Source organism: Ovis canadensis, chromosome 12 (assembly GCF_042477335.2).
Source record: "Ovis canadensis isolate MfBH-ARS-UI-01 breed Bighorn chromosome 12, ARS-UI_OviCan_v2, whole genome shotgun sequence".
In the NCBI taxonomy this organism is placed as follows: Eukaryota; Metazoa; Chordata; class Mammalia; order Artiodactyla; family Bovidae; genus Ovis; species Ovis canadensis.
In genome coordinates this window covers 82,395,585-82,422,539 of record NC_091256.1, presented here as the reverse complement: position 1 = coordinate 82,422,539, position 26,955 = coordinate 82,395,585, and the positions used below count along the sequence as shown (strand labels likewise).

General features: G+C 38.5%; 1 protein-coding gene across 1 annotated transcript in view; it reads right to left on the bottom strand.

Annotated features, from left to right (window-relative positions):
- Positions 1–26,955, bottom strand: part of INTS7 (integrator complex subunit 7) — a 79,540-nt gene that overhangs the window by 50,804 nt on the left and 1,781 nt on the right. The window contains exons 2-7 of the mRNA XM_069544210.1: positions 19,522–19,651; positions 18,209–18,355; positions 16,750–16,887; positions 9,288–9,334; positions 4,579–4,778; positions 3,853–3,975 (exon numbers count right to left, since the gene is read on the bottom strand). Of these exons, the coding sequence (XP_069400311.1) occupies positions 3,853–3,975; positions 4,579–4,778; positions 9,288–9,334; positions 16,750–16,887; positions 18,209–18,355; positions 19,522–19,651 (785 nt within the window). The remainder of the gene's footprint in view (positions 1–3,852; positions 3,976–4,578; positions 4,779–9,287; positions 9,335–16,749; positions 16,888–18,208; positions 18,356–19,521; positions 19,652–26,955) is intronic.

Here is a 26,955-nt window from a genome sequence, read left to right as displayed (position 1 = left end):
ATACAGATTTCTCAAGAGGCAGGTTAGGTAGTCTGGTATTCCCATCTCTTTCAGAATTTTCCACAGTTTATTGTGATCCACACAGTCAAAGGCTTTGGCATAGTCAATAAAGCAGAAATAGATGTTTTTCTGGAACTCTCTTGCTTTTTCCATGATCCAGCGGATGTTGGCAATTTGATCTCTGGTTCCTCTGCCTTTTCTAAAACCAGCTTGAACATCAGGGAGTTCACGGTTCAGGTATTGCTGAAGCCTGGCTTGGAGAATTTTGAGCATTACTTTACTAGCATGTGAGGTGAGTGCAATTGTGTGGTAGTTTGAGCATTCTTTGGCATTGCCTTTCTTTGGAATTGGAATGAAAACTGACCTTTTCCAGTCCTGTGGCCACTGCTGAGTTTTCCAAACTTGCTGGCATATTGAGGGCAGCACTTTCACAGCATCATCTTTCAGGATTTGAAACAGCTCAACTGGAATTCTATCACCTCCACTGGCTTTGTTCGTAGTGATGCTTTCTAAGGCCCACTTGACTTCACATTCTAAGATGTCTGGCTCTAGATTAGTGATCACATCATCATGATTATCTGGGTCGTGAAGATCTTTTTTGTACAGTTCTTCCCTGTATTCTTGCCACCTCTTCTTAATATCTTCTGCTTCTGTTAGGTCCATACCATTTCTGTCCTTTATCAAGCCCATCTTTGCATGAAATGTTCCCTTGGTATCTCTAATTTTCTTGAAGAGATCTCTAGTCTTTCCCATTCTGTTCTTTTCCTCTATTTCTTTGCATTGATCACTGAAGAAGGCTCTCTTATCTCTTCTTGCTATTCTTTGGAACTCTGCATTCAGATGCTTTTATCTTTCCTTTTCTCCTTTGCTTTTCGCCTCTCTTCTTTCCACAGCTATTTGTAAGGCCTCCCCAGACAGCCATTTTGCTTTTTTGCATTTCTTTTCCATGGGGATGGTCTTGATCCCTGTCTCCTGTACAATGTCACGAACCTCATTCCATAGCTCATCAGGCAGTCTATCTATCAGATCTAGGCCCTTAAACCTATTCCTCACTTCCACTGTATAATCATAAGGGATTTGATTCAGGTCATACCTAAATGGTCTAGTGGTTTTCTCTATTTTCTTCAATTTGAGTCTGAATTTGGTAATAAGGAGCTCATGATCTGAGCCACAGTCAGCTCCTGGTCCTCTTTTTGTTGACTGTATAGAGCTTCTCCATCTTTGGCTGCAAAGAATATAATCAATCTGATTTCTGTGTTGACCATCTGGTGATGTCCATGTGTAGAGTCTTCTCTTGTGTTGTTGGAAGAGGGTGTTTGCTATGACCACTGCATTTTCTTGGCAAAACTCTATTAGTCTTTGCCCTGCTTCATTCCGCATTCCAAGGCCAAATTTGCCTGTTACTCCAGGTGTATCTTGACTTCCTACTTTTGCATTCCAGTCTCTTATAATGAAAAAGACATCTTTTGGGTGTTAGTTCTAAAAGGTCTTGTAGGTCTTCATAAAACCGTTCAACTTCAGTTTCTTCAGCATTACTGGTTGGGGCATAGATTTGGATAACTGTGATATTGAATGGTTTGCCTTGGAGATGAACAGAGATCATTCTGTTGTTTTTGAGATTGCATCCAAGTACTGCATTTCGGACTCTTTTGTTGACCATGATGGCTACTCCATTTCTTCTGGGGGATTTCTGCCCGCAGTAGTAGATATAATGGTCATCTGAGTTAAATTCACCCATTCCAGTCCATTTTAGTTCACTGATTCCTAGAATGTCGACGTTCACCCTTGCCATCTCTTGTTTGACCACTTCCAATTTGCCTTGATTCATGGACCTGACATTCAGGGAAGCAGGGTCCTGTGATTTTTGCAGTGTTCTATTTCTAGCTGATGGAGACTACATGGGCTTTGACTTACAATTATTATTTAAACTATTAAATATACATTCTTCAACTGTGTGTGCGATTTATTCACAATAAGGAAAGAAATGAGATGGACTAATACAGTGCTTTCACTGGGTCTGGTTCCTGAAAGCGGCCAAGCACATTCTCTTCCTGTTTAGTAGGAAAAAAGCACCAGAGGACAGAGCTCTCTTAATTAAATTCTTAATTAAGCCCTCTTAAGAAGCTCTCTTAAGCATATTAAGTCTCTCTGAATCCTAATTTGCTCATTTATTAAGTGCAAATACTAATAACTGTCCTCATCTCTTGGGATATTTGCCAACTATCAATCATAATATATTAAAACATGTTTGGCTTAGATGCTCAGTTGTGTCTGACTTTATGCGGCCTTGTGGATTGTAGCCCGCCAGGCATTTCTGTCCATGGGATTTTCCAGGCAAAAATACTGGAGTGGGTTGCCATTTCCTCCTTTGGGGGATCTTTCCAACCCAGGGATCGAACCCAGATCTCCTGCAGTGCAGGCGGATTCTTTACCAGCTGAGCCACCAGGGAAGCCCAAGAATACTGAAGTGGGTAGCAATCCCTACTCCAAGGGGATCTTCCTGACCCAGGGATTGAACCATCATCTCTTATGTCTCCTGCACTGGCAGGCAGGTTCTGTACCACAAGCGCCACCTGGGAAGCCCACTGAGACATGTTTAGAAAATTGCAAAACAAAACAAACAAAAAAAAGAGCAGCTCAGTTTTCATAATCTGAAATTCAGCAGTTTTTGTTACACTGTAGCTATGATGATACCAAGAAATAATAAAATCCATGAAAACAAAGATTGAATTTAACAATCTTCCATTTCACTTTAAGCAGCATTTAAAAACAGGGTTGTACCTTGAGAAAAATATTAAACATCAATGTAACCTAAGAAATGCTATAAAAGATGTCACATTAAAAGTCTAAAGATTGAGATCTTCTCTTGTATTTACAAAAGAAAACTTAAGACTGTCTTTTCCTCTGTGTGTAAAGGAGAAATAAGCTTTACCTCTTCTCTAATAAATCATAGCCAGCACCAAAACCATTCTCCCTAAATTGAGTAAAGGAGACAGGAATAAAATGAACAACTTAACAGGGCTTCTCAACTAGCCATGGTGCTGCTATGGGATAATTAAAAAAGAAACTAAGAGATAAGTCTAATGAACTACAACAAATCTAAACATTAAAGGATATAAGCTTTCCAATAACTAGGTAATATCTTTGTATGGTGACATATCATAACTAGACTTATCATGGTGATCATTTTGAAATGTATAGAAAAAAAAAAAAGACTACATTGCACAATAGGAACTAACAGTGTTATAGCTCAATTATACATCAAAAGCAAGAAAACAAACAAACATACAGACTCAGTCAGAAAAAGATGAGATTTGTGGTTACCAGAGGCAGAGGGTAGTTGGATGAAGGCAGTCAAAGGCACAAACTTCCATTTACAAGATAGGTAAGTACTAGGGATGTGATGTACAACATGGTTAATATAATTAACACTGCTGTAAGTTATATATGAAATTAGTTAGGAAAGCAAATCTAAAAATTTTTTTCTTTAATTTTGTGTCTATATGAGATAGACACAAGTGGATGTGCACTAAGCTTACTGAGATAATCACTTTATGATGTTCTAAGGTAAATCGTTATGTTGTATGCCTTAAACTTACACAGTGCTGCGTGTCAATTATATTTCAATAAAACTGGGAAAAAAGTAAAGGGAAAATAATAAAGAATTTTTATATATTTACTTTGCCAGTTCTAACTTCTGCCATAAATATCAACAATACTCTTAGAAATTTTCCATATTCAAACATTTAAGAAGACAAAAATAACATAAAAATGTAAAATGAAACAATTTGATCTATGACAACATCATATTATTTTTCTATATAAAATAATGACGCTTGAAGTTCTACATACCTGAATGTTTTCTCTACTCCAAGTATGTGGTGTTTTATTGGCAAGTAATTTCAGATCTTGAATAGCAAGTCTCTTTACTGCTTTCCTAGGGTCATTCTTCAAATACTGCAATAAAAGCTGAATCTATAAAGGAAATAAGTCATTCCATGAGTGACATCATCACTGAAATTATCGTTAGGGATGCACTGTAGTTTCGTGAAACTTTCAGATTGGAGATAGGGCTCATTTCAAATTACAGCCCTGCCATTTATTCACTATGTACCCATGTTTGGGCCTTTCTCCTCTTGTATAAAAATATATCTTCACTTAACTTGCAAGGTTCTAGCGCAAGACCTGGCCTTAAACACTCAACTCTTCCTTTTTCCACCCACCAACTCCATGCTCTGCCATGTACTTACTCTCACCTCCACCTCATTTAATTTTTATAAGACTTCCAAGAATCAGCACTGAGAATACAACTCAAATCTTCCTCCCCACTGCACCAACTCCATGCTCTGCTCTGTACCCTCACCGCCACCTCTTTTTTCACAAGACTCCCAAGAATTAATACTGTGAATACAAAGAGGGAAAAGAACAAGCAAAAGGCAATTAAACTTTCTGCAATCTTTATCAGAGAAAGGGATCTCAATACTATCAAAACTTATGGGTTACTTATTTTTTAGCATATTAATACTTAAAAGGCAAGTTTACTGAAGAAAAAGGAAGTTTAAAGGAAACTGAAACTACCTGCTTAGGCGTATCAACCAGAGATGAAGCTGCAAGCAGAGTGAAAGTGTGCAGAGAGACTATCACCATTTTGGTGGAAGGATAGGCGGTGACCAGCTGCTGCAGGAGCTGACGCGCGCTGGACGCCAAGATGGCATCATGGTGCATGTGCTGCAGGATGGGGATCAACTTCAGCTTCAAGTCTACTGGCGTGGCTAGACCTGGACATGGAAAGAATGCTTAGAGATTTCTGACCCTCATCCTGGATAATACCTCAGATTCAGAAGGTCTGATTCCATTAGCAAAGTGACTATTTAAAAGCAAATAGCACACTCAATGGTTAGTTGCTCAGTCATGTCTGATTCTTTGCAATCCCAAGGACTGTAGCCCACGAGACTCCTCTGTCTATAAGATCTCTCCTGGCAAGAATACTGGAGTGGGTTGCCATTCCCTTTTCCAGGGGATCTTCCTAACCCAGGGATCGAATCCACTGGAGTGGGCCCTCCAGTATTGCCATGCCCTCTGCCAGGGGATCTTCCCAACCTAGGGGCTGAACTCAGTTATCCTGCACTGCAGGCAGATTCTCCACTGCCTGAGCCACCAGGGAAGCCCGCCCCCATTCCTACCCTGTGCTCTTCTCCCTTTCTCTCTGTACCTCCTGAGCGTGAAAGTAGCTCAGTGGTGTCCCAACTCTTTGCGATGTTATTGACTATACAGTCAGTGGAATTCTCCAGGCCAGAATACTGGAGTGGGTAGCCTTTCCCTTCTCCAGGGGAACTTCCCAACCCAGGGATCCAACCCAGGTCTCCAACATTGCAGGCGGATTCTTTACCAGCTGAGCCATAAGGGAAGCCCAGGAATATCAGAGTCGGTTAGCCTATCCCTTCTCCAGGGGATCTTCCCACCCCAGAAACTGAACTGAGGTCTCCTGCATTGCAGGCAGATTATTTACCAACTAAGCTATCAGGGAAGTCCTATATCTCCTAATTCCTGTTTATATACTTTAATTTTGTGTAGATAAAACTAAAGAAACAAAAACACATTGCAGGTGAATTCTTTACCACCTGAGCCACCAGGAAGCCCAAATAGTACACTAGTATTATGTTTAAATTTATATTATGCTTATATATATTATGCTTATGTAATACTATATTAGAGGTAATCAAGTTCAATAGTTTTTTCCAAAAGTATTTATCTTGATTTGGGGGTGATTATTAAATTACAGGCTAATAGTAGAAAATATCCTTAAAAGGCACAGTAGAAAGCAGTCATATTTGCTGCCTCTTTCTTCCCATAGCATACCAAAACATATACATATTCATGAACATATATACACATGCATATACACAAACTCAATGGCGATAACCTGTTATATTTACAATTTTAATTATTTCCTTCAACACTAAGTCAAGATCAGAATGTGAACAGACTATGTACGGAGCAGTTGCAAAGTTCTCTGAACTTTGTGCAGCACTGCCTTTCTTTACAGCATCCACAGCTGGAATTTTGTTGAGAACTGATTCCAAAGTATCTTTTCTTGTCAACACTGGAGCTAAATAAATAGAAAGTCTTTGCTTCTACATCATGGCTTAATGGTGATAGTAAACAAAAAACTGTCAATCATAATGTCCTACTTATATGCCAAAAGCTAATTTATCTCTGCCGATGAGTGCTTTTTGCCACAGTGAATAACTCTTAGTGTGAATACATGACATTTCAACATCCAACAGTAGTTTACATCAACTGACTCCCTTACTGTTTGGCCACTCTTCAAATTCAGCCAAAGCAAAGCAGCCCCAAGAGATGGGAGAGAGAAGAATGCCAGAGTATTTACTCCCCGGTTTTCTCTGTGCAGGGTCAGATCAGGCCTGTGTTATGGCTGCTTTGATCCTTAAGTTACTGAATGCATTTGCAAGACCATTCTATCTTTGAACTCTTTCTCAATGGCTTTTGCTTTTTCACTCTTCCTGGTTTTTGTCCTTCCTCTGGCTGTTCTTTCTCAATCTCTTTGTATTCTTCTATCCACACTTTAATTTCTGATATTCCTTGGGGTTGCTAATAAATTATCTTCTCCTCCTATGTACTTTCCCTGAGTGAGCTGATATAATCCCATGGGTTCTGCAATCAGCTATTTGCTTTTAAAGACTGCCTCCCCTCTCACTCCCACCCCCTGAATTTCAGATGCATATGTCCCATCACCTTCTGGTTATTACCTTCCCATTACCTTCTGTCCCATTACCTTCTGTCCCATTACCTTCTGGTTATTACCTTCTGTCCCATTACCTTCTGGTCATCACCAATGGGCTATCTCAGAAGTACTTTATGCTTAACAGGGACAAAGAGAACTTCTGATCTTTACTATGAAACTGCCCGTGCAAAACTTTCCCCATTTCAAAACATGACAGCTCCTCAGACCCTAGAGTCTTTCCTGATTCTCTTCTTTCTCTCACATTCACATCCAAATTTATTAACAAATCTTGTTGGTTTCTAGCTTCAAAACATAAACCAAGTCTGACCGTCTTTCCACCTTCACTGCTGTCACACTGGTTCATTTCTACCACTACCTCCTGACTGGATCATTGCAAAGTTTCCTAAGTATTGTCCCTACTTAACAGCTTCCCCACGGCAGACTTCCGTCTCATATCCCTCCCTTCTCCTCTGCAAGCCTATTCTCAGGCCAGCAGTCAGAGGATTCTTTGTGTTTGCAGACGCCTTACTGAAGGTTTTGTTGTTGTTGTTTAGTTGCTAAGTCATGTTTAGGGAGACTCAAAATTCTACTTCGTAGAAACACAAGCAGCTTAAAATTTAAGGATATTTATTCCTCAAACTCACCTGCCACTTCTGTATGTTGGGCTTCAATCTTCCTCTACCTTGCCCCCACTTCTGTGCTGTGCTTAGTTGCTCAGTTATGTCTAACTCTTTGCGACTCCATAGACTTTAGCCCGCTAGGCTCCTCTGTCCAAGGAGATTCTCCAGGTAAGAATACTGGAATGGGCCCTCCACTATTGCCATGCCCTCCGCCGAGGGATCTTTCCAACCTAGGGACTGAACCCAGGTCTCCCATACTGCAGGTGGATTCTCTACCATCTGAGCCACTAGGGAAGCCCACCCCCATTTCTACCCCATTGCTTTTCTCCCTTTCTCTCAGTACTTCCTAATTCCTGTTTAATTTTTTTTTAACGAATCAACTTATTTTTATTCATTTGGCAGTGCAGGCTCTTTAGTTGCGGCATGTGGGATCTAGTTCCCTGACCAGGGATCAAACCCAGGCCCCTGCACTGGGAGCATAGAGTCTTAGCCACTGGACCATCAGGTTAAGTCCCTTTACTTTAATTTTGTATAGATAAAACTAAAGGAACAAAAATGAATCTTAAATATGTACATTAATGGATTCTACATATGCCTGTATCTATATTCATATATACACACCACTCAAGTTATACAGAATCCTTCAGCATCCTAGGAGGCTTACCTGTATAGCTTTCATCAACTCCCTTGCTATCTACCCTGTCTGTGTGGAGAGCCCCAGCAGATGGGAAGTTCAGGTCAGGTCAGTGTATTTACTCCTTGGCTCCTCTACAGGGTCACATCAAGTCGCATCACCCTGAAGGTGAGTATTCCAAAGTGGCCTTCTGGATGTGACTCCAGGTTCTGATAAGCACTTCCTCCCCTGCAGCTCAGACAGTGCAGGACAACGTCATTCCCTTTAGTTTATTCTGCCCACATCTTTGTAAATGGCTCCTTCATTAAGCCCTACTTGAATTACTGCAGTTCAAGTGTGACATGTTTCCTGCTGAGATGCTGTCTGATACAGCAGGTGTTCAGCAAAAACCTGCTCAATAAATGAGTGATGCTGCTTCTAATGAAAGCTTTCTGCAAGGCAGCCTTTTTCTGGAGGTAGTGGGGAAAGACAAAGGAATAAAGGGAAACCGGAGAAAGCTCAATCACTGTATCTTGGTCTTCAACTAAGTGATCTTACTATGACTCCATTTCCTTTTCCATAAAAGAAGAGTATTACCTATTCAAGTCTGCCAAATTACACAATACAAAGACACACCATTTAGAAAAATACAAAGGAAGTCGTGTTCTCTAGAGTTGTGTGATGCTGTAACCCCAGAGCTTTCTTTTATGACTATTATGAGAGTAAATGGGGTAATACACAGGAAGCACAGTACGGAAGATGACACTAGAATAAGGCTTTGTAGGCTACAGTAGGCAACTTGGATTCGGGTTTAGCAGAAATTGGAAGATACTGGAGGCATATTAGCAGAGTGAAGAGAGTCTCTGAGTTTTCCCCCCGGTCAGAATATTTTCCCCCTAAAAATATGCATTTCTTACTCAAGTATCACCTGATCAGAAGTCTTCCTTGATTAAGAGATATACAACAGAAACCTCACCCCTGCCATCTTGCCATGGACTCTAGACTATCCTTCTTACCTCGCCTTTCTTCCACAGCACCTGCTGTGTCATAAATTGACTCACCTGTTGCTGGCACCCCTTCCACCACTAGAATGCAGGTTACACGGGAGCAAGGACTCTGCCTTGTGCAGTATTGCATCCTAAGCTCCTAGAACAGTTCTGGCATTTAGAAGACACTTAATAAGCATTATTTGGAGGAATAAAGGAATGAATAGTGACTAGCAAATAGTGAGTACTTAATGAATGTTAGCAGCTATTATTAGTATGAGTACCATTAAGCCACTTCATAACACCAAATGAACAATACATACCTTGAATCATTTCACTGATTTTGTTACAGATTCCTACAGCAAAATCCCTTGGGAAAGAGAAAACAGTATAATCTTTAAAACCAAAAAAAAATTAAATTTGCTTCAGTTTTCTAAGGACTTATATAGAACACAGAAAGCACAGGAGAAAGGCAATATTCCAAATCATAACTAATATTCCTAAGGTCAGGTGCTGGGGAGGGGGAAAGAAATGCAACCAAAACCAAAACTCCACAAAGCAAGTGGGCTTCTGCCAACACTGTTCCCACATGATCTTCAAGGAAAGATGCTCTGATTTATGAGCACTGTTGCCATTTCATTACTGAACGACACTGTCTGAAATACTCAAGGTCACTATCTCAGTCTACAGTGTTTTAGGACATACTTTTAGTCAAGAAAAGCTTTTGGCACACAAGCTAATCATTTATATAAACAATAAAATATACATCAAATAGTCTGAATTTTAGAAAAACAGAGTAAGTATGAAGCAGTAGAAATGCAGTGGGAAATATGGGTAGAGCCAAATTATTTAAAAGTGGCCATTTTTAGATTAAAGACCTAAATGTAAGACCAGATACCATAAAACTCCTAGAGGAAAACAGGCAGAATGCTCTTTGACATAAACTGCAGTAATATCTTTTCGGAGCTGTCTGCCAGCAAGATGGAAGTAAAAACAAAAATAAACAATAAGACCTATTAAACATAAAAGCTTTTACACAGCAGAGGAGACCATAAGAAACAAAAACAAAAACAACCTACAGAACGGGAGAAAATATACACAATGCAACTGACAACAGATAAACCTTCAAAATCCACAAGCAGCTCATACAGATCAATATCAAAAAACAAAAAACTCAATAAAAAAAAATGGGCAGAACATCTAAATAGACATTTCTCCAAAGAAGAAAGAAGACATACAGATGGCCAAAAGGCACATGAAAAGATGCCCCTCATCACTAATTATTAGAAGTGCAAAGCAAAACTATAATACAATGAGGTATCGCCCCACACCAGTCATAACGGCCATTTATCAAAAAATTCTACAAATAATAAATGCTGGAGAGGGTGTGGAGGAGGTTAGTGGGAAGGTAAATTGGTGCAGCTACTCTGGAAACCAGTATGGAGGTTCCCTAAAAAACTAAAAACCAGAGCTACCATCATTCAGTTCAGTTCAGTCGTTCAGTCGTGTCCCACTCTTTGCGACCCCATGAATTGAGCACGTCAGGCCTCCCTGTCCATCACCAACTCCCGGAGTTCACTCAGACTGACGTCCGTTGAGTCGGTGATGCCATCCAGCAATCTCATCCTCTGTCGTCCCCTTCTCCTCCTGCCTCCAATCCCTCCCAGTATCAGAGTCTTTTCCAATGAATCAACTCTTTGCATAAGGTGGCCAAAGTACTGGAGTTTCAGCTTCAGCAACATTCCCTCCAAAGAAATCCCAGGGCTGATCTCCTTCAGAATGGACTGGTTGGATCTCCTTGCCATCCAAGGGACTCTCAAGAGTCTTCTCCAACACCACAGTTCAAAAGCACCAATTCTTCAGGGCTCAGCCTTCTTCACAGTCCAACTCTCACATCCATACATGACCACTGGAAAAACCATAGCCCTGACTAGATGGACCTTTGTTGCCAAGTAATGTCTCTGCTTTTCAATATGCTCTCTAGGTTGGTCAAAACTTTTCTTCCAAGGAGTAAGCATCTTTTAGTGTCATGGCTGCAAGCACCATCTGCAGTGATTTTGGAGCCCCCCAAAATAAAGTCTGACACTGTTTCCACTGTTTCCCCATCTATTTCCCATGAAGTGATGGGACCAGATGCCATGATCTTTGTTTTCTGAATGTTGAGCGTTAAGCCAACTTTTTCACTCTCTTCTTGCACTTTTATCAAATGGCTTTTTAGTTCCTCTTCACTTTCTGCCATAAGGGTGGTGTCATTTGCATATCTGAGGTTATTGATATTTCTCCCGGCAATCTTGATTCCAGCTTGCGCTTCTTCCAGCCCAGCATTTCTCATGATGTGGTGTCGCAGAGTCGGATACAACTGAAGTGACTGAAGTCAAGTGACTCTGCATATAAGTTAAATAAGTAGGGTGACAATATACTGCCTTGATGTACTCCTTTTCCTATTTGGAACCAGTCTGTTGTTCCATGTCCAGTTCTAACTGTTGCTTCCTGACCTGCATATAGGTTTCTCAAAAGGCAGGTCAGGTGGTCTGGTATTCCCATCTCTTTCAGAATTTTCCACAGTTTATTGTGATCCACACAGTCAAAGGCTTTGGCACAGTCAATAAAGCCTAAAGAGGTGTTTTTCTGGAACTCTCTTGCTTTTTCCATGATCCAGCAGATGTTGGCAATTTGACCTCTGGTTCCTCTGCCTTTTCTAAGATCCTGCAATCCCACCACTGGGCATACACTTGGAGAAAAACATAACTCGAATAGATACATGCACCTCAACGCTGACTGCAGCACTATTTACATGGAAGTAAACTAAATGTCCATCAACAGATGAACGGATGAAGAAGACGTGGTATATATTACAATGGAACATAACTCAGCCATAAAAAGAAGAAATAATGCATTTGCAGCAACATGGATGAATCCAGAGATTATCATACCCAATGAAATAAGCCAGATTAAGAAACACAAATATCTTATGATATCACTAATACATGGAATAAAAAAAAATGATAGAAATGAACTTATTTACAAAACAGAGATAAACCCACAGATATAGAAAACAGATCTGTAGTCACCAAGGGGAAGGGGGGAGGAGGGATAAATTAGAAGTTAGGGATTAACATACGTACACCACTAAATAAATATAAACTAGACAACCAATAGGACCTACTATATAGCACAGGGAACTATATTCAATATTTTATAATAACCTATATGAGAAAAGAATATAAAAAAGATATATATATATGTATAATTGAATACTCTGCTGTATACCTAAAAATAACATTGTTAAGTATACTTCAATTAAATAAATAAATAAATAAAATTTTAAAGTAGCCATTTTCAAAATATCATATATCTGAAAAGTATTTTCTAAGGTGTCGCTTTTGAGTCTGTTGCAACTGAAATAACACTGAATGTTGCAAAAGTTATCAGTAACATGAATGTTTGGGATAAAACTATATAATATGTAAGGAAAGATGATACAGGTAACATGATCAAATTTTGTTCTTTCAGTCACAATTCATGACACATTAGGCATGAAATACTTTCGCTCTGCAGTTCAATGGATGTCTGTATAAAATATTTTCTGCCATTAAGATATTATTTTAACATTCTCTGACAAAATGAAAAGTACACGTAAATTTCACAGCGGCTGTCTGCAGGGTAAGCACCATGCAATCCTTAGAGTTATGAGATGAACTAGCCATTTTTTCATGAAACTCCATAACTATTCAGAAATGGCTATTTGCAGGTATCTTCTAAAGAGATAAATAAAATAAGCATGTAACTTTAAGAAAAATAACTGGGTAAACTTTTTGCCAATCCTAGCTTCTAAACAAAAACTAGCACTTCAGAAAACTTCTGTCACCATGAGCTTGACAGCTTAATACTTAAAGCCTTTCCTGATGAGATCAGTGGTGATAACAACAAATATGATCCTTTGATATTTAACAACAAATTTGATATTTTACAAAGGAAAGGGCCAACATTTGGTAGACCTGCATTAACAGAGTGAACCAATATTTCCCAAAAGACCAATGTCTAAGTTATAAAACCATACATAGGTAAGGGATGCCAACGGATTTCAATGTAATAGTACATGTTCACTGACACGGTTTTACAGTTTACATTGCAACTAACTTTTATGAACCAACAATTTTCTAGTTCCGTTAAGAGATCAAGGAAAAATTAGCATAATTATCTACAAAACCTTTAAAAATACTCCTCTCTTTTTCAACTACGTATCTGTGTGAGGCTGGCATTTTTTCATATACTTTAACCAAAACATCACATTGTAAAAGAAATGGTGAATGCAGAACCAGATGTGACAATCCAGCCTGACATTAAAGAGATTTGTCAAAATGTAAAAAACAACGTCCCTCTTCCCACAAAATTGATTTTTGTTTTGGAAAAATATTTTCATAAAGATATTTTTGTGCCAATACATTAGGAATTTGTTATTCTTTAAATGAATTAATAATATATTTTAAGTTTAGGCATTTTCATCTCTAATACAGTAAATACCAATCGATGTAATCTATATAAACATAAAAAGCACTTTGAGGATGTTAATAATGCTGAAGAGTGTAAAGAGATTCTGATACCAAATAGTTTGAAAATTACTGCTCTGATATCAGCCTTATATTCAATAAGAAAAAGTAAGCTGTAAATGTCTTTTGGGTACAAGGCAAGAGGTGTATTAGGTATCTACAGATGACCTGTTCACCTTTCAGAGCACTCTCCTATTTGTTATTCCTTCTGCTTGGAATATCCTTCCTCCAGGTGGCTTCGTCTTCTTCAGGACCGTTTCAGCTCAAATGCCACCTCTTAGGGGAGGCTATCCCCGATCACTCTACCTAAGGAGCTTGCTTAGGTCATCACCATAATGATAAAACTACTTTATTTTTCTGTAACATTAGTGTGCAGCTGAAACTACTGTGGGTTTACATAGCAACAGAGCATTCATCTTTTCCACTCCTGTATTCCTGCTGCTTGGAATAGAGTCTGGACATGATGGATATTCACTAAGTATTTCTTCACTAACTAAATAACTTTTGTAACAAATGCAAAATTTAAAAATCTGTTACGGGCCTCTAGGGTCAATAAACTGCAAGTTTGAAGCCTGGAGTTTTCTCTTTTTTTCGGTCTAATAATATTTTTAAAAACTCTTAATGGCAGCGTTAAAAATGCGTTAAGAATACACAGTCTCATTCGCTGAGACTACAGAATAGTCTGATTCTCCAGCTTCTTCCCGCCCCAAATTCGGATCTGACAACACTGGCCGTATTCCCTGCACCCTCACTGTCAGCTGGCACCCAGGAGCAGTTACCCTTTCAGACTGTGTGCACATGCCAGTCCACCAGTGACCACTAGAGGTCACCGCTCTGCTTGACAATGCCTCCCAGGTTCCTGAAGTCATTTGGGTTTGCAATTCCTCCTCTGGGACTAGCTCTTAACAATTAAAACCTTTTTGGAGGCACAGCGGTCAAGAATCTGCCTGCCAATACAGGAGATTCAAAAGAAACAGGTTCAATTCCTGGGTCAGGAAAAACCCCTGGAGAAGGAATTGGCAACCTGCTCCAGTATTCTTGCCTGCAAAATTTCATGGATATAGGAGCCTGGCAGGCTGTAGTCCATGGGGTCACAAAGAGCTGGCCACAACTGAGCACGCACACCCTCAGAACAAGTTACCTGTGGTTATAGTAGCAGACAGGTAGAAATAGGATTAAATCAATTTTAAAAGCCTTTGTTTGGTCAACTACTCTAAGATCCAAAACTAATAAAGATACTAAGATAAAAATCCATCTGTACTGGTTGAGATATCTGATCTCAAACCAGGTCATCATTTCTGAGGGAAGTGCACGCACTGTTCAGTTGTGTCTGACTCTTTGTGACCCCATGGATTGCAGCCGACCAGGCTCCTCTGTCCATGGAACTTCCCATGGTAAATGCTAATCTGGAAAAGGTGTATTTTCTTGATTTTCACACTCTAATACATTCCGCTAAGTACTTCAGACTTAACTATTGCACTAATTTGGTATGTTTAAACATCACAAATCACAAGTATACCATATTGAAGCCTGGTATGTTAAAAACCGCTTCTGTGTTTAAACTGTTAAATGTTTACTGGTCATCAATTCTATAAATGAAGAATCATGTTGTTCCTATGTTACTTAGTCTTAATCTTTTCCAAGATAGATCAGAAATTCCACAGCTGATAAAATTAGCTTCTGATAATAACACATGAGAAAAACTGAGCCAAAAATGATTTTCATAAGCAAATTCTAATACTGAATCACAAATTTATCATCTACATTTAGAAAACTATTTTTAGAGCTACTCCAAGTACACACTTAATTGGACGGATTTAAAGTACTCACACCTTGACAGCGGTGATCAGATGATAAATATTCACCAGCTATAACTCTTAACCAATAAAATTAATTTTTAAAAAGTTCTTGCAATACCCATGACTCTCAATAAGAAAAAAATGCCAATTTTCAAAAGCACAAATAGGGATCGTCTTTACTTAGATATTTCTCTTCCTCATTTACTGTCACACCTACTACTTTCAATCAGTAAATAAAAGAATACACAGTTTATGTTCTCTAATCTCCTTTTCCAATGAATAATCCTGGACTTCTGAAGGTTTGATAGGAGCAGCTGAAGAGATGAATAAGCATATAATTAAACTATAAAGAAAGATCATTGGTGATTAACTATTTCAAGTCTTATCCAAACTTAGCAGAGACTCTTAATATAAATGCTATTTTTACATTAAAAAATTCATTAGTCACCTGATTATAAATCAAAACTAGCAAGATATACAGAAGTTTGTGAAAAATAAAATAAAAATAAGATAATATCTTCACTCAGAGACAATATTTCGATACATATCCTAGTCTCTTTTCTATTCCATAAATACTTGCTTTTCAAATAAACCATAATATCACATAACCTATTATGTAACTTGTTTTCAAATATATTTCTAAAATACATTAGTTATAAAAGCTGATATAGTATTTCAATGTATGATCCTATTTATCTTATTGGCACACTGGTTGGAATTGGTTACTAATATTTTTTGTTATTACAATCTTATAACTAGCATCCTTGCAAGTAAGTATCAGTACACACTGCTGATTCCTTAGGATAAATTCTTATAAGTTGATTTTCTAGGTCCAAGGGATGTACCAAATACATATTACCAAAATGCCCTCCAAAAAGCAGTGTTACTTTCACATCATCAGTCAGTAAAACAAATAATCAGTAAGTCAAACACATTAATAAAACTATGGCCAATATTTCATCAAAAAATAATTAATATATGTAGAGAAAAATACTATTTTATAAGATAATAGAGTATGATACCCCAAAGAAGTTAAAATTGGTTTCAATTCCAGTTATTATCTCTGTCAAATTGTCCAGACCTGAGACGATAGTAAGAAAAGAATAATTTAGTATTAGGACAGTATAGGTTTGGGGAAGACACCTCAGTGGACAAAGCTTCTGCTTCCCAATGAAGCCTTCCCCAACTATTCTAATCCCAGGCTGATCCTGTCCTTCTGGGAGCTTTAATTTCATTTACAGTTAATGCCAACATCTGTACTTAACTCTTCTATTTTATGGATTTAAGTCCTGTTTTCCCAACATGATAGAAACACCCTTGGAAAATACATCTTGCAGTTTACATTTTTCTATATCCCTTAGTGTTTACATATATAAATGAGCTATTCTTTCAAAACCTCTTCTTAGGAAGCCAAACTATAAAAGGCCTAGGCTTACTTTGACTGTGCAGAGAAGTTAGCAGCAGCAAAAACAGCAGCTTCAACTTCTACATTATCATGTGAATCCAGACTCTGACGAATACTATGATGAGCATTCTTCCTCTCGGGAATTATTGATGCCAGACTTCCCAACATCCTACACAAACAGAGAAACCCAAAAAGAATGGAAATACAGTAAGTTCAAGGTCAGAAAAGGAAGAAACAGGCAAAGCTTACCAAAAATAAAGTTTGTAGGTCACTCTATAAATCTCAGGTTAATGACATATCAATTTTAAAAATCAGCGACTCAAGTTCTGTAAACATTTTTCCATACTTCAACATGTAAGAAAAATTAACATGGTTAATTTAACACAGCAAAAATTTTTTTTAAAAATCACCTTGAAGTACATGCCAAGTACCAAAGAGAGCCCAGGAAAACAAACTTTTGAATTACTAAAGCATCAAAATGCCAATTTTCCAATGTTATATAAAGAAGTCCATTTTAGCAAAGCATTAAGAGTCCAATGTTTTTGCTATTAAGCAGACCCACAAAGTAAAAATGTAAGACTTCCCAGTCTTTTTTCCACATCAGTAATTACTTGTATCATGATTTTCAAATCTCTCAACATCAAGAGAAGTGGAGGAGGTCCCCTGGAGCTCGTACCAGAATAGAGGCAGGTATAGTTCAGGAAAGTGATCAAAAATCCAAAGTTTACACATACTAATTTCATAGATGACAGACCTAAAAAGAGGATATGTTTCAAGCTGGTTTTAAGGCTTACAAAATGAAATTCTACCAAAATTTTTTTAATGCCAAGAAAGAAAAGGAAATGTTGAAGAAACTAAGGTGGCTGTACCTGGCATTCTCCAAGGAGTCAAGATATAAATTATCACATATAAAAATGAGCACATAATCAAGGATGAATGTAGAAAGCATACACGAAACAAGAAGAACAAGGTCAGAAAGGTAAAAGTTCAAAACAAGCATGAGGCTTCCCTGGTGGCTCAGAGGTTAAAGCGTCTGCCTGCAATGCGGAAGACCCAGGTTCGATCCCTGGGTCAGGAAGAGCCCCTGGAAAAGGAAATGGCAACCCACTCCAGTATTCTTGCCTGGGAAATCCTCATGGATGGAGAAGCTTGGTAGGCTACAGTTCACGGGGTCACAAAGAGTTGGACTTGACTGAGCAACTTCATTTTCTTTCTTTCAAACCATACTTACATTTGAGTTAACAGATCAGAACATCTACCTACAAAACGAGTGTCTCAAACATAAGTTACCAAAACTGTATCACAGACGGTTAGCTCTAAAGCATTTATAGATTGGGATGGTTACCATATTTTCTCATTGACTCTTACTAGGAAAAACAAAAATGAATTCCTAATATTCAGAGTAACAGAAGTAAATGTACGGCCTTTTGGGAGTATAGAAATACAGCTCAAACAATCTTGTGGTGACTCAGTGGCGTAACAGAACATACCGGAGTGTGATGGCTCTTGCAACAGGGTCATTACTATGAATCACAGAGAAAATTCTCTTTACAAACTCATCCACATTTAGGATCTTCTCCAAATGCTTCTCACTTTGTTGGGTAACTTTAAGAACACACAGCCTCAGGAAATTGTTTCTAGGAAGAACCACAGATAAAATGAATTAGACCACTTTAGGAAAGTAATATTTAATTAGGAATCAAAGCAACACAAATGATACTAATAAATTTTAGCAACAGGCCAATGTTTTCCAATCTTAACATTCTGTTTTACCACAGAAACAGTCAAAAGTCTGTACAGTCATCCTATGATACCCGCAGTGTGGAGGGGAACTAATTCCAGGACTAGCCCCGCACCAAACCCAAATCCTTGGAGACTGAATTCGCTTCTGCAAAATGGCACAGTGCCTGTGCATCCTCTCACATAGTTTAAATCATCTCTAGATTACTTATAATACCTAATACAATGTAAATGCTATGTAAACTAGTATAAGTACAATGTAACTAGTGGCCAGTGGGTGGCAAGTTCAAGTTTTGCTTTCTGGAACTTTCTGGAATTATCTTCCCAAATATTTTTGACCCGTGGTTGGTAGAACCCATGGATGCAGAACCCTGAGATGAGTACTAAGCATAAGCAGTTAGCAGAGCCTGCAGTCCTGCAGGAAGGCACCCAAACAGCTGTAACGTAGAGAGAAGTCTGGGAGCCAAACTCAACGTCCTCAATCCTACTAGAACCAAGAAGATGGTCTTCCTCCTCTCAAGCTAATTCTACAGCTTCTTCTCTGCAAGTCTGATTAGGTTTGTGTGTAAGCACACAAGTATATGGAGAATGGTGGAAAGAAGTGGGAGAGGGAATGGCGTAGAGACAGAACAGGTATATATTCAGGCTCTGCTTACAAGTTTCAGGCACTTCACAGTGGCCCATAATCTCATGTAACATGTAATCTCATGTTATAAAAATAAATTGTTAAATCAGAAACTTCTCAAAATGAACTACACAAAGCCACAGATATTTCCAAAATACACAATTATATATCAAGGTTGTCTTTAACTTTGAATTATCCTGTCCCCCAAAGAAATAAGTACTCTCTGCCTTATACCCTTTACTTTGGCTCAAAATGCCATTAAATTTCACACCAAAATTTGTTGTGAATTTCCACGTGCGTCCACTAAAATGGTAAAAAAACAAAAACAAAAACCCATCATGTCGAAGTCCGAAAAGGCAAAAAGAATACAGACTACAATATAAAACAAAGAAATATGAACAAAGTGCTTTAGGACACCAAGGGCTTAAAAAGACTTACCCAACTCTGAAAACATCAGCTAACTTTAGGAATGCAGAATTGATGAGAATAGGGAATGGATACTTCTGAAAGAGCCTGGGAAAGCGGACAACTGCTTCACACTGTTCACCAAGTTTGCCAGATCTTAGACCTATGGGAACCATTAAAAGGGAAGAACAGATTAGAAATTTTTGACTATAGAAAGGCAAAAACAGCAAATACCAACACAGTATTACAGACTAAAATTTATTTACACAGTAAAATTATAATCATTCTTAACAATTAAAGTACAACAGTAACTCGTTATGTTTTCAAAAATAAAAATGACACATGAAATAGTAATTTTGGAAAGTGCCACCTTGAGATATAATGAAAGAGAAACTTTTTTTTTTAAGGTTGAATTGATAGAATATTTGGGGCCACAAGTAAATCTCAACAAATATGAAAGCACTGAAATCATATTATATATGTTCTCCATTACAACATAATGGAATTAAATTAAAAAATCAATAAGAGAAAAATATTAAAAAATTTTCAAATATACTGGAAATTAAGCAACAGTTATTTAAAAAAACCAATAAGATGAACCACTGAAAGAATTAAAAGTGTAAAAGAAGAAATCAGAAGAGAAATTTAAAAGAGGAAAAAAAGAAACTCAATCCTTAATTTGCACCATATACAAAAATTAATTCAAAGTGAACCACAGACCTAAGAGTAAGAGTTAAAATTATGAAGCTTATAGAAAAAAGGAAGAAATCTTTGTATGCTTGTATTATGCAATAATTCTTGGATAAAACACAAAAAGTGGGCTTTTTAAAGATTAAAGAATAAGTTTAAACTTCATAAAAATTTAAAACTTATGTTCTTCAAAATATACTTTTCTGAATAAAAAAACAAGCCACATACTGGAAGAGATATTTGTAGAACATGTATCTGATAAAGGACTTCATTCACAGCTCTTATATCTCTATAAAACTCAGTTTTTTAAATGGGCAAGATGTGAAGAGAAATTTCCCTACAAAGGAAATACGAATGGCAAATATAAGCACATGAACAGATGCTCATCATTATTAGTCATCCAGGAACTATAAATTAAAAACAACAGTAAGATACCACTACATATCCACTAGAATGGCGAAAAATTCCCAGTCCATCAACTGGTGAATGAATAAACAAACTGTGATATCTCCATACAACAGTCTCCTACTCAGCATTCAAGAAACTAAGATCATGTCATCGGGTCCTGTAACTTCATGGCAAATAGATGGGGACAAAAATGGAAACAGTAATAGACTTCGTTTTCTTGGGCTCCAAAATCTCTGCGGACAGTGACTGCAGCCATGAAATTAAAAGATGTTTGCTCCTTGGAAGAAAAGCTATGACAAACCTAGACAGTGTATTAAAAAGCAGAGACATCACTTTGCCAACAAAGGTCCATCTAGTCAAAGCTATGGTTTTTCTAGCAGTCGTGTACAGATGTGAGAGTTGGACCATAAAGAAGGCTGAATACCGAAGAAATGATGATTTCGAATTGTGGTGCTGGAGAGGACTCTTGAGAGTTCCTTGGACAACAAGATCAAACCAGTCTATCCTAAAGGAAATCAACCCTGAATATTCATTGGAAGGACTGATGCTGAAGCTGAAGCTCTAATACTTTGGTCACCTGATGCGAAGAGCTGACTCACTGGAAAAGACCCTGATGCTGGGAAAGATAGAGGGCAGGAGGAGAAGGAGGCAACAGAGGATGAAAAGGTTGGATAGCATCACTGACTCAACAGACATGAGTTTGAGAAAGCTCCAGGAGACAGTGAAGTTCAGGGAAGCCTGGGGTGCTACAGTCCACGGGGTCAGGAAGAGTCAGACACAACTTAGTGACAGAACAGCAGCAGCAAAAAAAAAAAAAAAAAAAAGGAACCCATTACTGATGCACAACATGGGTGGATCTCAAAATCATCATGCTAAATCAAAGAAGTCAGACCCAAAAGACTACTCTATGACTATATATTACATGACATTCTGGAAAAGGCAAAGCTATGAAGACAGAAAGTGGAAAGTGGTTGCCGAAAGCTAAAGAAAGACTGACCACAAAGGGGCATGAGGAAGTTCTAGGGGTGAAATATTCCAGGCAGTGGTTTCATGACTATATACATTTGGTGAACTTTATTACAAACAAATTATGCCTCAATGAATGATTCCTTTTTTTTTTGGTTGCACTGCTTATGGGATCTTAATTCCCAGATCAGAGATTGAACCCAGGCCCTCAACAGTGAAACCATGGAGCCCTAAATGTCGGACCACCAGGGAATTCCCTCAATGAATTTGATTTTTCAAAAATCCAACAAACAGTTCATGTTCAATCCTTAAAAAAAATCCATTAAGAATGAATATCCTGATATGAAATTTATAGTATCACCTTCAAATAATTTTTATTATTTTGCCACTTATAAAATGCTGATTATATCTGTATAAGAATAAGTGCCCATGAATAGTTCTGTTCAGTAAAGTTTGTTCATTGTTTAAAAATGACAAAGGAAATATCTGGGGTTGAAACAAGGACTGTCGCTCGCCATTCAGTCTTACGAGGAATGAGTCACTGACCTACAGTACACCCTGAAAGGAATTCAGCTTAAAGAACTAAATGAGGCACTCTGTGTTTTAAGGAAAACAGGCCAAACACGCACTTAGGCAGTTATATTTCAGGGGAAAAAAGTTTATGAACCCGGAGTCCTGCATTTTCCCACACTTAGAAAAGCACTGAAGTCATTAACTGAGATGTGTGTTCCTTGAAACTGTCAGTAACCTACCGAGATGTCCGCCGGCTTGACATACTCCTTAGTCATAATTGCATGATATACTGACCTCTCCCCCTGAGCGATTTCTCAGAGCTTTCTGGAAAGCTGTCTCCAGGGCTATAGTCCTCAGTGAGACTCTGACTGAAACTGAACTCACCGCTCGTACACTGTGCGGTTGATTCCCAGTGGACTGAGGGCTCTTTCCTGGGTGCCTCTTTGTCTCAATGTGGAAGACTTACAAAGTAAATGTGCACACGCAATTTCTACAGCTTACTAATGAATTCAGTTCTGTAGGCACGCTCAGGTTAGTTATCTGGTACTGGGAACATATTTCCTCATAGGAAAAAAAAAACAGCACTGTCAGTACTTAACAGTACTCTGTAATCTAATGGCTGCTTATAATAAAAGTTCTTAAGGGAAAATTAATTCAAAATTAATTTCTAACTGAGATATTCAGAACATATCCCTTCTTTGTCTGCTCCCCTCTCCCTACACACCTCACTCACCAACTTCCATACACACAAGAACTGCCACTAGGAGCTCTTGGAGTCTTCTTCCCATTAAATACACTAAGCCCCAAAACAGACCTTCTAGGTGACTAGCAATGGCTCCTGAAGCCTTGAAAAGGCGGTCAAGGGACACAAAGCCAGGGCAGTGAAGGGAAAGAAAGGCAAGCCTCAAGACAGAGGTGAAGGCAGAGAAAGGAGAGATGTGCGCTTGTGTACATGCGGTCGGGGAACTGACTGCTGGGGGAACCCAGAGCAACTGGGTTTGCTTCCTTCTCTCTCTCTCCCTGGTTGAGTGATGCACATGACAGCAAAGTTCTGTTTGTAGTAAATCAACCTTAGTTGGGATGAAAAAGGGAAAGGAGGAAGTAGCCTAGGCACAAGGAGTCTCTTCAACAGAAGACGATCCACTTTACCTTCCCTTTAAAACAGAATCTCAGACCAATTTATTCAAACTGATTCAAAATGTGCCAAAGATAATTTTGCATCTGCCAGAGAAATATTCTGATTTCTCTAGTGTGGTCAATTTTTATTTAAGATAGACCATTTATTCCTGTAACAGAGCCTTGGGTACATGAGCTAAAGAACAGTAAATGTCTTGCTTATTTTCTGATATGAGAGTCTTATTATGAGAGAGGAAATGAGAAGGTAGGGTGCAAAAGAGAGAAATGCATTCAGTTCAGTTCAGTTCAGTCCCTCAATCATGTCCGACTCTTTGCTTACCCACACATAAAAATGAATCTGTGGATTTCAACAAGAACCAAAGAAGGGTCTTGAATTTTTGGATCAGTTCTCACAGCTGGCCAAGGGATCACTGGCTTTAAGAAATAGTCCATTATAATGCTTGTTTTTATGTGACTTTGAGTTAACAGTCTGACCTTCACCTCAATTCTATTATACATGATCTTAGAGGTCCATGGGCTTCCCAGATGGCTCAGTGGGAAAGAATCCACCTGTAATTCAGGAGATGGGCTCGATCCCTTGGTCGAGTAGATCTCCTGAAGTAGGAAATGGCAATCCACTCCACTATTCTTGCTTGGAAAAGTCCATGGACAGAGGAGGGTCACCAAGAGTCAGACACGACTGAGCGCACACGTGCCAAGGCCAAGAGGTCCACCTCTCAACACTAAGTTTGGTCTGGTAGTACAGATTCTTAAAGAGAAAGAATTTGACTCAGTGTGGATCACATGTCCATTTCTGAATCACTTATGGCACGGAATTAAGTCACTTGGTACAATCTTGGCTGCAGAGATCTCCCTCTTTGGAAGGGGATATGAGGATACTTGCAAGGCCTCACATTTATTTATCATGCCAACTACATCTGTGCCAATACAGACAGTGTAAAAGCAACCTGTGCTCTTCTTCAATCTGAGAATTCAGATGTTTGCCAACATAGGTGACGTGATAGCATCTAAGGGGAAAATAAGGGAGACAAGACAGTTGTCCTGATTGACGGCATCCATATCAATTTCTTCACTGAACATACCGTCAGGTTTTCCATGCAGCATTAAGCTCACCAGCACCTCGGCCAGCAACTCCAACCCCTGCACGTCCTCCTTTCTCATCGCCCAGGCACAGGAAAGGCAAACTGCTCTCTTCTCCATTGCTCTTTGATCTCATCCCTCCCAAGACCAACCTCACAGAAAGCAGGCAGGCTGAGTGGTGTCTTCTACAGTAGCTTCCCCTTTCCACCCAGGGTGGAAATCTTGCGTACCTTTTCCTAAATCATCGGGACACTTCCCATCAGCTGACTTAAAAATCTTTAGACTGACAATGTTTAGTGAAAAAGTTACACTAACTGAATAAATTATGTGAAGTATGTCCTTTGTAATGCCTATACTATAGAAATGATGTGCTGTATTACGAAATGTCCAATATACATAAGTTGTACTTGATTTAACACTTAACTCTGTTTGCTTTGTCTTCATAGCTCAGGCAGCATGGTTATCAGCTTAAAACTTTAAAAAGGGGAAGGCAAAAAGACCTCTACATAGGAGCGAAAGTCATCCTCAAAAATGTAAACCAATCCATGTCAGTCCTCTACTTAAAAACTTCTCAATGTCTTCTCATAAAATCCAAACTTCTTGTCCTAACAAGGCCATATTTAATCTAGTCCTGTCTGATTCCTTAGGTGAGCTTTTTTTTTTTTTCCCATAGGTAAGAAGTAGATTTATTCAAAGAGAAACACACTCCATAGATACAGTGTGGGCCTCGACAGAGGGCAAGTGCTGTGGTCTTGAAATGTGGCCATGGTTAGTTTTTCTGGGCTGGATAATTTCATAGGCTAATGAGTGGGAGGATTAGTCCAACTATTTGGGGGGAGGGGAGATTTCCAGGAATTAGGCCACTGCCCACTTTTTGGTCTTTTTTTAAAAAAACTTATTTATTTGTAATTGAAAGATAATTGCTTTACAATACTGGTTTGATTTCTGCCATACATTAACATGAATTAGCCATAGTCTATGTCCCTTCCTTGAACCTCCCTCCCTCAGGGGAGGTTCTTAAAGCTGTTTTGTTCACTAATACAGCTCCAAGTTTAAGTGCCTAACACAATGCAGGTGATTAGTAAATATTTATTAAATGAATTAATGACTATTATATGAATGATTATTTTCCTGTGTTACTAACTACATCCTAAACAGACATTCAATCAGCTTTAAAAGAACATCCATTTATTCCTAAAGAGATCAGAAATAAATATCTTACTTCCATGCTTGCTCAAAATGCTCAGAACAAAGTGCAACAGTCATAACCATATAACAGGTTATAAAATGGCAATATTTCCCAAGTGGGCTTCTTGACACTCGTGCTACAGATACTTTTCTATTATGGACTTCAACTATCACATCTGTATATCTAACTGCCTACCCAACATCTCCATTTGAATATCTAAGTGATAGCTCAAATTCAATAGTCCCACAGCGATCTGATTTTCATCCACTCGGTAAATGACCATATATACTTCCAATAGCTCTGACCAAAAAAAACCCAAGAAACCTCTGAGTTTCTCCTGACCTCTTATTCTCACATCCTCAACTAATTCATTAGCCAATCTTGTTGGCCCTACCTTCAAAATACATACACAATCTCAGCACTTCACACAGCTTCACTGTAACCTGGCCCAAGCCACTCTTCTCTTCTCCCTGGATTATTACAATCACCTCCTCTCTACAGCAGTAGCCTCGCTGCTATCTGTGTGGCACCATGTATTCAAGCAACCCCAGACCAACTTCCACCTGTAAAATAACTGGGTTGGTCAAAAAGTTACTTTGCGTTCTTCTGTAAGATGTTATGGAATAGAATAACATCTTACATCACCCAAGGTGCTGCTGGGAGGATTAAACATGATCTAGGACTGACACCTGGTTTATAGGTAAACACTCAATAACCATCTATACACTTCTTACAGGTCTAAAATATTCCTATTTCAACTTTTGGGAAGGAAAAATTGTGTTACATTTTTTTCTTACCACAACTGCAAGTTTTTAGGAATCAAATAATTCTAGAGCTCTCATTTCTTCAGAGTCCCATCCCAATGCTGTTCTACACTACTGCTCTACTGTCATTATGGGATGAGTCCACCCAGACCACAGTGGTAGAAAATCTCTTTAGAGATTTAGTAGAAATATTAGACATGTAGACCTGCAACTCTTATTGGGGAATAAGGAAGGAATTAACAGAATGGGGAGGAAAAGGTTATGCAGTGTTTAAAAAACACATCTGATATTATGATTTTCTATTTCAGAAGGAAAAAGCCCTATAGTTTTTCTTAAGAGAAAGCAAAGCTCAACATCATTTTCTTGGATGATGGACTTGCACTACTATGACTCAACCAAAGGAATATCTCATTGGAGTGTTATGAAATTTTCATGTTGATCAAAGGAAGTTAAAAGTTTGTTTATTTGTTTTTAAGTCTGAGAAACTCTTATCTGGACCAACTGCACTTTAAATGTCTACAAGGTAAAAAAAAAAAAAATTGAAGTCCCAGAAAAGTTAACAAAGTGTCCAAGTCAGAGGGCTGGGAAGTGGCTCCAAATGGACTTAAAAATCCTTCTAACTGCTAGTCCAGTTCTTAACATATTACCCACTGGCTCCAGTTAATTAACTGTATACCAAGTGATGTTTCCCCCATTCAATAAAAATAACAAGTACACTGA